At 43.8% G+C, this 14,075-nt stretch overlaps 1 protein-coding gene and 1 pseudogene across 1 annotated transcript; both read right to left on the reverse strand.

Annotated features, from left to right (window-relative positions):
- Positions 1–887: 887 nt before the first annotated feature.
- On the reverse strand, positions 888–1,826 carry LOC127032531 (olfactory receptor 11A1-like). Its single transcript, XM_050919835.1, has one exon. The coding sequence runs from the start codon at positions 1,824–1,826 to the stop codon at positions 888–890; it is 939 nt and encodes a 312-aa protein (XP_050775792.1).
- A 6,700-nt stretch (positions 1,827–8,526) lies between these two features.
- LOC127032492 (olfactory receptor 14A16-like) overlaps positions 8,527–14,075 on the reverse strand; it is an 11,724-nt pseudogene continuing 6,175 nt past the window's right edge.

Genomic DNA, 14,075 nt, shown 5'->3' on the forward strand with positions numbered 1-14,075 from the left:
CTGTTTCCAAGTGTAAGGACAAAGAGATAAGATAGTAAGTTATATGGTTTCTTTTCTTTGGTATTTGCATGAATATAAGTGCTGGAGTGCTTTGATTTGTATTCTTTTTGAATAAGGCTGTTTATTCAATATTCTTTAAGCAATTGAACCCTGTATTTCGTCACCTTAATACAGAGAGACCATTTGTATGTATTTTTCTTTCTTTTTATATAAAGCTTTCTTTTAAGACCTGTTGGAGTTTTTCTTTACTTCAGGGAAATTGAGTCTGTACTCACCAGGGAATTGGTGGGAGGAAGAAATCAGGGGGAGATCTGTGTGTGTTGGATTTGCTAGCCTGATTTTGCATTCCCTCTGGGTGAAGAGGAAAGTGCTTTGTTTCCAGGACTGGGAACGGAGAGGGGGAGTCACTCTGTTTGGATTCACAGAGCTTGTGTCTGTGTATCTCTCCAGGAGCACCTGGAGGGGGGAAGGGAAAAAGGATTATTTCCCTTTGTTGTGAGACTCAAGGGATTTGGGTCTTGGGGTCCCCAGGGAAGGTTTTTCAGGGGGACTAGAGTGCCCCAAAACACTCTAATTTTTTGGGTGGTGGGAGCAAGTACCAGGTCCAAGCTGGTAACTAAGCTTGGAGGTTTTCATGCTACCCCTATATTTTGGACGCTAAGGTCCAAATCTGGGACTAAAGTTATTACAAGGCAGTAGCAAGTATCCGCTTTAGCCATGGATGGGAATGTCATCAACCCATAATGTAGCATGTCCTCACATTCTACAAAGCGGTTCCCATTGGTGTGAGCTTGGGCCCTACTAGATGTAAACTTTCTTGCTCGTTAAGCCAGATGGATTCTTTCACAGATCAGTGACTCGTTCTGAATTGATTTGAGCAACATATATTAACTGATGACTTTTCTCAGGGCCTCCTTCACCTCTTTGTTTCGCAGGCTGTAGATGAGGGGGTTGAGCATGGGAGTCAGGACTGTGTAGAAGACAGAGAACACTTTGTTCAGGGCTTTCAGTGTATTGGTTTTTGGTAGCAGATACACAGTCATTAGGGTCCTATAGAAAACTGTAACCACAATGAGGTGAGAGGAGCAGGTGGAAAAGGCCTTTTGCCTCCCAGTGGTGGAAGGGATTCTCAGTATAGTAGCAATGATACAAGCATAGGATGTCACAGTTAATAGAAATGGGCAAGGCAGGTCTAGGGTGGTGAGTATTACACTAACCTGTGTGATCATGCCGGTGTCACTGCAGGAGAGTTTTAGCATTGGAGAAAACTCACAAAAGAAATGGTCAATTTCACTAAGGCCACAGAATGTTAATTGTGACATAAAACATATCATTATTACACAAATTAGAAATCCGCTTATCCATGACCTTACTGCTAGCTGGAGGCACCACCTACCATTCATCAGGTCTGCATAATGCAGGGGTTTGCATATCACTACATATCGATCATAAGACATTGCTGCTAGGAGATAACATTCTGTAGTTGCCAGAGAACCAAAGCAATAAAACTGTGCAAAACAGCCACTGACAGAAATGGTTCTGTCTCCAGTCAGGAGACTGGCCAGTAACCTGGGCTGGATGGTTGAGATGTAGCAAGGCTCCAGGCAGGACAAATTCACCAGGAAGTAGTACATGGGGCTGTGAAGGTGCTGATCACTGATAACTAGCGCAATGATGAGGATGTTCCCAGACATGGTCACAATGTAGATCACTAGGAAAAACAGGAAGAGAAGGACCTGCAGTTCAGGGAGATTCCCAAATCCCAGGAGGATGAATTCTGTGATGATCGTTTGATTGTCTTCTTTTGCTTTCTCTATGAGGTGCATCTAGGTACAAAGAAAAATACTAAAACTCAGAGGTGGGACTTCGAAAAGGACAAACATCCCATTAGCTTAAGCAAGTGTAGAAGGACAGATATCCAGAGGCATTTAAGCACCCAAACTTGCAGGTAGGCACCTAGTGGGATTTTCAAAAGTGCTTAGGCAACCAATGTGCCTTAAGGTCAGATTTTTAAAGCTATTTAAGTACTGCAGCACACAGCATCGAAATGCCCAAGCCTAAGTCTCATTTTCTCAGATTTAAGCACTGAGGAGTCTACAGTCTTTTGACAGCCAATGGGATTTAGACTCTTTCATGCCTAAATCCATTTTGAAAATGGAATTTAAGCTCCTAAATCGAGTGTTGTTGCAACACAGAACTCAGCAACCTCTAAATAGCTTTATAAATCTGGTCCTGAGGGCTTTGCTGAATCAGGACCTGAATTCAAGCTATGCAGAGCCACAAAGGATCTGGTGTTCCTCAAAGGACGCTAGCCACTGGCAAGCTTTAGCCCATACTAAAAATGGTCAGCGGAGCTAAGACAGAGTAAAGGAATGGCTTTAACAAGAATGATCTCACAGCCTTTCCTCACATAACTAAATCTGAGGTCTAATTCTGATCTCCCAAATTGTTTTTTGCAATATTAACTTCTGCCAGAGTTCTTCCCATTTTACAGCTGCCCAGGTGAGGTCAGAGCCAGGAGCTGTAAATTCTGAGTAGACAGACAGACAGATAGAGCCTTTGTAGTTCAATTGTTTTTTCTAGTAGTACACTCCATGGTCTAAGGCCCTTAATCAGCCTTCACTTAGTGAATATTCCCAAATACCCAGAACAATGAAAGTTTGTTGGTCACAGACCCAGCAAAATTGTAGTATCTGAGTACTTAACAGTCCTTAATGTATTTATCCTAACAATGCCACAGTGAGATTGGAAAAGGTTTCTGTGCCCATTGTACAGATGGAGAATTGAGGCCCAGAGGGTCAGTTTGTTAAGATACTTAGTGCCTAAAAATGCAGATCAGTTCCCAGTCAGATTTCACAAAGTCCTTGGTCAGGCTCAGTGCCTAACTCCCATTCAGGCCAAAGGATATTAGATGCCTGACCTGCTTAGATGCTTTTCAGCATTCCACTTGGTGCCCATCTACATCATTTGGTGCCTCAAGACCTTTAAAATCTGTCCTAAGCAATTCCCCCAAAGGGCCCCAGCGAGCCTGCTGCAGAACAGAGAATTGGCCCCATATGTCCAACATCTTAGGTTAGCCTCCTATCCAAATCTATCCAGAGCTATAGTTTGCTACATTATTCAGTCTTCTGAATTACTCAATGATCTCTTATGACAGTGATTTCCAGGAGGCAATGACACATTGTGTAAAAGAGAAAAATTTTTCATGTCTGAGTGCTAAAGGTGCTGTCTGTTAAGTTGATGGGGTCACTCTTGATTTGTAGGTGCACCTGATGGAGTTTCTCTGTCCCATTCATTAGTCCGTAACCTCTCACATGTCCCATCTTGTTCATCTCCTCTTTCAGTGAAACTCCCGGAGTCTTTTCTGAGGCTGGGATATTCAAAGGAAGCTAAATAAATTAGACACTGTTGAAAAATTAAGGGGAGTTGGTCACCTACCTCCCCTGAAATTCCCAGGCCCATTAAATTCTGCCCATCCATGCATCCGCTTCTCTTCTCACCCTCTGCTTCCCAGCCCCATGCAATAAATTGAAAAAGAAGAGATGCTCTCTCCTCTCTTCCCCCAGCTCTGAGACAGCAGGTGCAGGTCAGAAGCCTGCATGTGGGCACCAGCAGAGGAGGGATAAGCATGTTCTCCTCATGCTAGTGTCTGAGACACTGAGAGCACAACACTGACTAGCAGCTCAGCTGGGAATCTCCCTCTGCCCAGTATCAGGCAGATAGACGTGTTAGTCTGGATCCATAAAAGCAGCAAAGAATCCTGTGGCACCTTATAGACTAACACACATTTTGAAGTATGAACTTTCATGGGTGAATACCCACTTCGTTGGATGTATCCCTCTGCCCAATACCCTGCCCTGTGCACAAAAGGAATGCCCCGAGCAAGCACATACAGACCCCTCTCCCTCTCCTCCCCTTCTTGGCACCCTGAGACACACTCTACCCCAGCTGCACTCTGCTGCCCAGCTAAAGAGTTAGAGGGTCTGGGCCTGGATTTTGTTCAGCATGCTGGGTGCAACAGAACAGCTGGAACTCAATGCTCCCAGCCACACTCTGCAGTGTTGCAGTTCAGCCCTGTTCAGGGTGAGGGAGGATGAGACATATCAGGGCAGAATAGGAAGAGTGAGGGAGCAGGATATGCACAACTACGGTATGTGCCTGAGAGACAGTTCCTGCTGTGCTCCTTCCCACTACTGCACCATTTCCTCCCTATGTGGGATCCCCAGGATCTGACCACAGGCTTGTCTAAAGAGAGAGCTAGATCGTGACAAGCTGGGGTGTGAATCTGCAGAGCACTAGCCTGCCACGTACTAACACGCTGTGTGGACCCTGCTCCAGTGCACTAAACATTCCCTGGTGCGTATTGACCTACCCTCATTTCAAACAGCACTAGGGCAAAATCCACTAGGGGACATCTAGTGTGTGATAGCTGCATCTGCATGGCCCCTTACTGCACAGCAACCTACCGCACTGTAGGTTTCCACCCCAGCTTGCCACGCACTGACTCCTTGTGTGGACAAACCCCAGGAAGGTTCAGATTTACCTTTAATCCTCAGCGAGAAGCGGCGACCTCTGTCGATGCTGAGTGGGTGTGGGAATCTGGTCTCCACTTCCTTGCTGCTCCCCTCCGTGTCTCCTGCTCTCAGAGTTTGTCTACAGGGTGGGGTAGTGCTCTCAAGAGCAATGGGATTTCTAAAGGGCACCAACGTCTGGCTTGCAAACTGGCTCATGTAGACTTGCTGGTGCCCACTGAAAGTTCCTTTGTGCACAACACATTGGGACACTTTAGAATTAACACTTCACTGTGGTGCACCACCACCCCATATGGACAAGCCCTTATTTACTCTGCAAAGACACCTACCTTCCACTTCTGCACTGGTCTGGCTTTTGTTTTCTTGCCTGATGCGCACAACTGTGTATATTACAAGAGACCTCCATGCCTCCTGTTCTGGAGCCTTCCAGGGTTTATAGGGGAAAGAAGCCTCATGTTGGCTCAGGCAGCTCTTAGGATCTCCACTGAGGCTGCTGCTAAGGATCCCTGCTTTGAAAGTGCCCTCAGGAGGGAATTCAATGCTATGATGCTTGTTAAGACGGTGTAAACATCAAGGCCATTGACTACTGAGGCCTGGTCTCCACTACAGAGTTAGGCACTCAAGGCATCTTACGTCAACCTAACTATGGAAGCGTTTACACTTAAATTTCACTCCCCCTGATGTTACTGTTCCACTACGCTGACTAAATAACCTCACCTCCACGAGTGGAGTTGAGTCAAGAATGATGTAGTTAGTGTCAATGTAGACACTGCGTTGCTTATGTTGAATGTTATTGGCTTTCAGGAGCCCTCCAACAATGCCCCACACTGGCAGTGCAAGGGGGAGAGTGCTCCTGGTGAGGTTACACACCGCCGACACGAGAAGCAAAGTGCAGACACGCACTAGCAATGTAATTACTGCGGCGACTACCGACATAAGTTAGGTCAACTTAATTTTGTCTGTAGACATGGTCTAAGTTAGAGAAGAATGAGTTCCTTAGGATTTGGCCTATAGAAGTCATTCTTTGCTGATTGTGTGGGCTAGCTTGCCCATTCCTGGGTGAATTAACAGGTGTGTTGTATGTAAGACCTGGGAGGTAATTGTTGTGCTCTACTTGGTACTGGTGAGGCCTCAGCTGGAGTAGCATGTCCAGTTCTGGGCACCAGACTTTAAGAGGTATGGGGAAAAATTAGACACAGTCTAGAGGAGAGCAACAAAAATGATAAAGAGGTTTAGAAAACCTGAGTTTTGAGTAAAGGTAGAAAGAATTGGGTGTGTTTAGTCTGGAAAAGAGAAGGGTGAGGGGGGATGTGGTAACAGTCTTCAGAGATGTACCAGGTTGTTAGAAAGAGGATGATGATCCATTGTTCTCCACAGGCACCGAGGGTAGGACAAGAAAGTAGCTATAACAAAACATGGAGAGGAGTGGAAGGAGCACTGTGGAATCACAGAGCAACTGCGTGGCCCAGTGGAGAAGCCACTGGATTGGGACTACCCGTTGCTCTGCGACTGGCTTATTGAATGACCATGGGCAAGTCAGCAAGTCACATCACCGCTCTATGCTTCAGTTTCCCATCTGTAAAATGGGGATAATGATGTCAAGCTCTTGGAGAGCTGCTGATAAAAAGCACAATATAAAAACAAGGTCTTTTGGTTATTACTGATCCACAGTATCGCATCCACTGCAAACCTAGTTGAGAATGACAGTTGTCTAAACTGCTAGTAACTCCCACCAAGAAACATTCATCTTTCTTTTTAAAAACCTAGGAAATAAAATGTCACAAAAAACCTTTGTTAATGCAGAGTTAAGGTGTCCAGTGATAACTCAGGCTCTTCCCAAAGGTTGAGTTCAGCAAAACTCTGACATCTGAAAACCAGGAAGTAGAGAGAGAAGATAAATGCCCAGACAACCTTAACTCTGTCCTATTTGTGTAATATCCCAAAATACCCACACCACGCACTCCCACTCTACTGTGTCACTGCAGTGAGCAGGTGCTCCATGCCCTGGCCCTATGTTCAAACACCGATCCTACTCCCCCTACAGGATATCACACTTGTAAAGTGTAACTGCCACTTCACACCCTTTTCCAGACCTTGAGTTGCTGAAGACAGGGGAGAGTATTGTCGCACTGTGGTAGCACAGGCTTTTCAAGACCACCTGGCTCACTCATGCCATCCCCGATGACAGGGCGACAAAGGCTATCAGGCTATCCGGAGTGGCTGAAGAGAACGGGTACCAACCTCAGGGCAGACTGTTCAGAAGCAGGGCACAACCCCCCCATTGACTGTGAGGTCTAGACTTAGATTTCACCAACCAAGAATCAAGTGGGACCTCCTCAAGCACTACAATAACCGTAACATGGAGTCACAGACAGTCCCCTTGGTCACTCCAGTCTGTCTTGCCAGCCAAGTAAGCTTACCTTTGTGATAGATGGCCCCTTACACCAAAAATCACAATAATATTCTGGGAGCTGACCCCTGGCAGTCACAGACTTGGCTTCCCCATGCTAAGGGGAGGTTGCAGTGGGTGCTGCACAATTCCGGGCACCGGGCACCGCAAGAAACATCAATAAAATTAAAAGATGGCAAATTCTGGACCAATAAATACCTTTTTTCACTATGTTATCATAGGCAATTACTCTAAGCAACAGGTTGTTTTTCTCTAGGGACCGGACAGAAACACAAACACTCAGACACTCTCATGTATTCTACTGCATAAACATACTCTGCTTTTGTCTGTCGTATATGTAGTGTACACAACCATGCACAAAGATGATCTTCTAATACTAATGAAAGGTCAACTTCTGAGATCCTTCCTCAGTGTGGATGTGAGTAGATCTACATGGGTTGGCGTGTGGAACACCAGAGCACTGCACTTACACCAGGGCTAGAACAAAATGACCGCAGACAAGAAACTTACACCAGTGTTTATGTCACTACTGAGTGTAGCCCAGAGACTTTGGGCCACAACATCATCAGTACTAAACTGGTGATGTCACTGGTTCTGCTCTGCATTGGGGCTAGTCTAGCTGAGTTGGGAAATTCATTTAGGTTAAAATAATAGAAGACAGCTACCTGAGGCTTTTTGTCCCCTAACGTATAATTAATAATACAATAATATCCCAACATTATACACATAATCATTTCAGAAGGAACTAAGCCATGCAGAAACCTCTTTTGCTCTCTTTTATTATTGTGAGGAGGAAACCTTCAGTTTGCTCAGAGAACCCCATCAAAGAGATGACATATGGGCAGTCCCAAGACAGGACAAACATTGAAAATCCTTTATCACCAAATACTCACCATGTCATCAAGCCTTTCCACCTCCAAAACCTCCTAAAACAAAGAAAAAAACCAAACCACTAAACAACCTGTTAAGCAAAAATAAGCTAACAATCTAACAAACACACACACAAACCAAAAACACAAAAAACAAATGCATTGATACCTCAATCTGAGTTTTTATCCCAAAATATAAGATGAGCCAGAGACTTCACTAGGGACTTTGCTATGGCTACTGATTTTATAGGCAATGGTCTCAGATAGTACAAGTCTGTCACCTCTTATGCGTATTTAACATGCACAATATCAACTTTACGCGCTTGGCAAAAACCAAAAAAGAAAACAAAAAAAAAGAGAAAAACAACCATTTTAACACTATACCTGTAGTGCGGACGATTCCACCCACCATTGAACTCAATGGAATTTTGACTATATGCGATTTTTGTTTTACGCGCTAACCACAGAACAGAACTCTCGCTTAAGATGAGACAGACCTTTATGGTAATTGGTAGCAGTATATGATAGATAGATTCCGATCTTATTTACATTGGTGTGAACCTAGAGAAACTCCTTTTTTTCTTGAGTCATGTTTGTCTGTATTTTTACTAGTGGAAATACCTATCTCAACATAAACAGATAGCATAGTATTTTCTAATGAAGGCAATAATGTCATCAGCTGATTCTATTTATAAAGAAACATAGAATGAAATTGCTACTGAAGGAGAAATATGGACATTTTGTTCTTAGCGAATAACTTCCAACCTCTCCATTTACTCAGACTGTCTTTGATCTCTTTGTTTCTCAGGCTGTAGATGATTGGATTCATCATTGGTGGCAACACAGAATAGAGAACAGCCATCACGAAATACAGACCTGACGTTGAGCTGGAGGTGGGTTTCAGGTAGGGAAACGCAGAAGTACAAAACAACAAGGAGACCACAAAGAGGTGAGGGAGGCAGGTAGAGAAGGCTTTATGCCCGCCCTACCCAGAGGGGATTCTCAGCACTGCTTTGAAGATCAGAACATATGACACAATTATGAAAACAAAGCAGCTTGAGGCTAAGCACACACTAAAGATGAGAAACCCGACTTCAAAGTGGTACGAGTCAGAGCAGGCGAGCTTGAGGAGTTGGGGAATTTCACAGAAGAACTGATCCACCATGTTGCCTCCACAGAAAGATATTGCAAACGTGTTCCGGTGTGCAGTGCAGAGTAGATCATACCACTGATCCAGGCACTGGCTGCCATTTGGACAAAAGCTCTCCTGTTCATCACTGTCTCATAGTGCAATGGCTGGCAAATGGCAACATATCGGTCATATGCCATGAGGATCAGTATGGCAAAATCTGCTGAAGCAAAGAAGAAGAAGAAAAAGACTTGGGTGACACATCCAGAATAAGGAATCAATCTTGTGTTCATGAGAGAATTGGCCATGGATTTGGGGATGGTGACAGAGATGGAGCCGAGGTCTAGGATGAACAGATTCATCAGGAAGAAGTACATGGGGGTGTGAAGGTGGTGGTCAAGGGCTCTGGCTGTGATGATGAGAAAGTTTCCCAGCAAGGATGACAGGTAAAGCATTAGAAACACCACAAAGTGTAAAATCTGTAGTTCCTTAATGTCAGAGAATCCCAGGAGAAGAAATTCAGTCACGGTGGTTTGGGAGGACATTGTCTTCCTCAGTACATTGTGTGATGGCTGTGGATGGAATGAGAAGGACAATGGTTTAGAGCGACAGAAGGAATGTCCTTGATTCTCCTTTCCCTAATATCTCATTATATGAATGTCAAAGGTTCACAGAACTCATCACTTACAATGACAAGGTGTTGTTACTGCTCCTCGCCTCTGACAATCAATGAGTTGTTTTATCACAGTAGTGTAAATTGTGTCACCTGCTTTAAAGTCAATGGAGCTTCATCACTTTTCCCATCTGAGGATTTTGCCCATGGTGTGGTTGGATAAAATGCAGTACGAAGGATGGATAAAAGCACACTCCACATCCAACAATTCTTGCAAAGAAGATCCCTGTATTGCGACCATCACCAAGCTCACAATTTGGGAACGAAACTCATAAAGTCATATGCTAACACAGCCTTATTCCCACTTTGCAGGGCAATATGACATAGACTCACCCAGAATCATAAGTGTCAACTCCTCTGTCATGTTTCTACCCCAAGTCCTGTGCCTAGATGGCCAGTTGCCAGCTTCCAAATTGATTTATGGCACAAAATCCCAGCTGCACTTCTGCCTGAGAGTAACAATGGGCTAGTAGCATCCCTCTGTCATTGTTATGTTGTATCGTTTACTCTGTGCAGTGTGGTGCAGTAGCTGCAAGACACCTGGGCTCTGTTCTTGCTTCTGCCTGGGACCTACTCTGTGACCTTGGGTCAGTCATCTCCCCTCTTTCTGCATCTGTTTCACCCTCCTTCCCTTCTCTGCCATGTCTACTAGGACTGTAAGAGTTTTTGGAGAGGGGCTGTAGAGTAGAGGGGCTGTGGGGCAGATTTTTAAAGGTATTGAGACACCTAGTGGGATTCTCAAAAGAATCAGGGCCCCAACACCCCTTGAAATCAAAGAGTTGTGAGCTCCTAAGTGCTTCTGAAAATCTCACTAGGCACCTAAATACCTTTGAAAACGTACCTTCGTGTCTTACTCTAATTGTGTCCTGCATACCCATTTACGCCATTTATACTCAGCTGACAGCAGTGTGGAGCTAGGCCAGGAGGTCTGGCTTCTACTCCCAGTGAGCTCCCGTATGTCCTCGAACGGGATCAGGATAGACAGGCTTTGGCTGCTTTGTTCAACTCTAAACCAGGGTTTAAAGGGGCTCTTCAGTATAAAACATTTTGCGTGCTGCCAATTTTACTATTTATTCACTTGTTACCTCCTCACAACTATCCCTTTGAAAGAGAAATCACACAGCTGCAATAGAATAAATGGGTTTGAAATCAGGCTCTTATCAGGTCATGTTAATGTTCCCCAATTCATTTAAAGTTTAAAGCCAGATGGAAATTTTCAGCTGTGTTCTTTTTAATGGAGATTGGTTTTTCAGTTAAATAACAAATCTCAGAATCTGTCTGCTTTTCTCAAACATTTTGGGATTGTTTGGTAAAAAACCAGAAAACTTAAAAAACTTTTTTTTTATTTCAAAACCAAAAAATCAGCTTTCACCTGAAAGTTTTCATATGCTAAAAACTCAGGGGGGAAATGGATTTAGGGTTTTCCCACCTACTGAGATTTATCAATGATCCTAAGTCAGCCGGGTGGCTAAATCCTATGAACATTCAGTGGCAGTTAGGTACCTGACCTGCTCAGATGCAATAGTAACTCCCCAAAGACACCTTTCTTCTTCTTTATGTGCTTAAACCCTTTGTAATCCTGGTCCTGTGTCTATCCTGTCAACTTCCAAGGCCTGGAATAGGGGTTCTAGTCCCATTTACCTCCTATATGTCATTTGGCAGCACTGAGCTAGACTGGCTTTAACTGGTGGGTCAGCTCTGAGCCAAAAGCTGCTAGTGCGCAGAAAACAAACTGCAGCTATCAGCTCTGCTGCTCAGTCAATTTTTTCCCTTTCAGTAACTGTCCCTTTGACACAGAAACTAACCCAGTTTCAAGAGAAAAAATGGTTTTGAAACTATGGTATTATTGAACAGGACTAATGTTCCCCACCCTTGTTCAAAGCCCCATTTCAGATTAGAGATGGTTGGAAATTTAGATTTTTTTTTATAATAGTAGGAAAATGAATTTTTGAACTACACAAAGTTGTTCAAGGAAAGTATCTCCTATACTCAGGTGTTTTGTTTGGTTTTGTTGAAATCTGAAAATCCCAACATTCTTTGGTTTGCAATGTACAATTTCCAGTTTACAGTAGTTTTTAGCTGAAAATAAATTCGTTTTTGGTTGCCAAACCCTGCAAACATTTCTGATTTCTGATGCAAAGTCAAAATTATTCACCTTCTTTTCTTCTAACTGGATCTAGATGTCTGATAAGACTGAGAGTTAAATCCTTAGAATTCAAATTGTAACTTAAATTTACTTTCTGCTGGAAAGAAATCTGACAGGCTCTAGATGTTTGATAATAAAAGTCTTAAACAGTTTGAATTACAATTCATATATCTAGTATTAAATTTGTCTCTATATAATACCTTCACGTATATCATTGAAAGCAAAATTGATTCTCCGGCACCAGGATTCATTGGTCATCTCTTTCTCATGCCCCCATTACTGTATTTTCCAGTGGCAGTTTCCATCTCACTTCGCTGGATTTCCTGAGTCTCTCTGCAGTCCCTAGCAGACAGGAATCCACTCCACAGAGGAGTACTTCCTGCTCAACTCCTTGGACAGGCTTGGCTGAGAGACGAAGGACTAAATGGGGTCAGAGACTGAAAACTCCTCCCAGCTCCTGGCTTGTGCAGGGTTCAGACATGTCACAGCCCAGGATGTTCCTGCTCCCGGGCAAAATATTTGAATCCAGTCTCCAAGGCTTTAAGCCCAGCTCTGATATCACCTCTGGAGCAAACCACCCTGACAACCTGCCCCACTCTCACCCCACAGAGGAAGAACAGCACCCGCTCTGAATCTCACATCATGAAAACACCCCTGGAAAGACCCTTGGCTAAAAACCAGACAGAGCAGAAGCCCAAAGCATGTCCCAAGGTGCTTGCAAAATAAAACTGGGATTTCTAACGCAAACACGTGATCTACAATAACTAAGAGCCTAGTGGCACCAGAATCTCAGGTGGTCTGGAATAGCCTGTTCCTTCACCATGTAATCACTTCTGGGTGAGCAGAGATTTTTTTTTCCCCTCCTGCATTATGTCAGCAGCTCTTGGGATGCATCTGCTAGAGCAACCCACAGCCTGTATGCTTAAAGTCAGTCACCCAGAAGTACCCAGAGGTGAAAATTTAAAACAAAAGGCCAGGTCATGAGCTTGTGTAAATTGTTACATTTTCATTGAGTTCGTGGTAGTTTGGACCTTTTATGCCAACTGGGAATCTGGGCCTTTGATTTCTGTCATGGGTGGCAATTTATATCAGCTGGGGTTCTAGCCCATTGCACAGTTTAAATCCCTATTTTTTGCCTGCCAATCTGATCTGAAGCTGGTTCAAAAGTTCTGAACCTATCTGCATTTTCTTAGCTCTTTGCCCCATGGGTTTAATTAGAAGTGTAACTTTTATTGGTGATGGAGAATGGTTCAGTCCCACTAGGGATAGAACGTTGGAGGAATTCAGTGTTGCACTTTTCAAGTATCTGATCTTCAACTTCTGTTGGAATGAATGGCCCAGAATCTCTCTTTCTTTCTTTCTTTCTTTCTTTCTTTCTCAGTCATTACATTATTTTTTTTTTTACTACAGACACAATTAAACTAAAAAGTTCAGTAGGGACACGTCTTCTAGGAACCACACAAAGACCTCCAGTCCATTTCTTAAGGCCACCATGAAGCTATCACAAGGCACAAATTTTGATGCTTATGCCAACATAGTAAGTAATGGCCTGGCGGGGGAATGGTCCCTGTGCGCCCCTAGGCAGTGATGAATGAAAGGCTGGATGTTGAACACTGCAAAGCTCAGGGATGGATGTTTCTGTTTGGCCAAGGATGAAGAGAGGGGCCATTTGTAAAATCTGATAATAGATAAGTTTCCACTTGACAGACCCTTCAGCTGGCATTTTCAAAGCAACCTCATTTTCAAAGCTGTCCACCTACTACTGACTGTCAGATACCCAATAATAACAGCCTTTTACTTATACTCATCTGGCATCAGATTGTTCTGCATGATTTAGAGGTGAGATGGTCCCCGCTGAGATGGGAGCAGCCCTATATTTTAAATCCTGAAATGCATGAGTGTTTGGTCCCGGGGTCTGTGTTCGGCTGATATTAAAGAGACAGGGCCATTTGTAGAACCCATTTCTGGATATGGCTGCCGTTTACAAAGTCCTTCAGTGTCAGGAAGGGCTCAAAGATAGTGGTTTTGGATCTGTCTCCAGCCTTCTGGGATGATATTGTTAAAGCCTCGTAGGGGATCTCGGACACTCAGGGCTAGATTCACAGAAGGAATTAGGCCCTGATTTTTTAAGGTATTTAAGCATCTAGTGGGACTTTCAAAACACCCTTGATTTCAATTGGATTTAGGTGCCTAAATGCTTTTGAAAATCCTGCCAGGACACCTAAATGGCTTTAAAAATCTTGCCCTTTGGTATTCTAACTCTCAGCATTGCATACCTAACTTTCAGGCACTTAGAAAATCACCATGATTCAAAAA

The sequence above is a fragment of the Gopherus flavomarginatus genome, chromosome 12 (assembly GCF_025201925.1).
Source record: "Gopherus flavomarginatus isolate rGopFla2 chromosome 12, rGopFla2.mat.asm, whole genome shotgun sequence".
Taxonomy (NCBI): domain Eukaryota; kingdom Metazoa; phylum Chordata; order Testudines; family Testudinidae; genus Gopherus; species Gopherus flavomarginatus.

Excerpts from the sequence above, each read along its gene's own strand:
- LOC127032531 (XM_050919835.1), bottom strand. The coding sequence starts at position 1,826 with ATGCACCTCATAGAGAAAGCAAAAGAAGACAATCAAACGATCATCACA.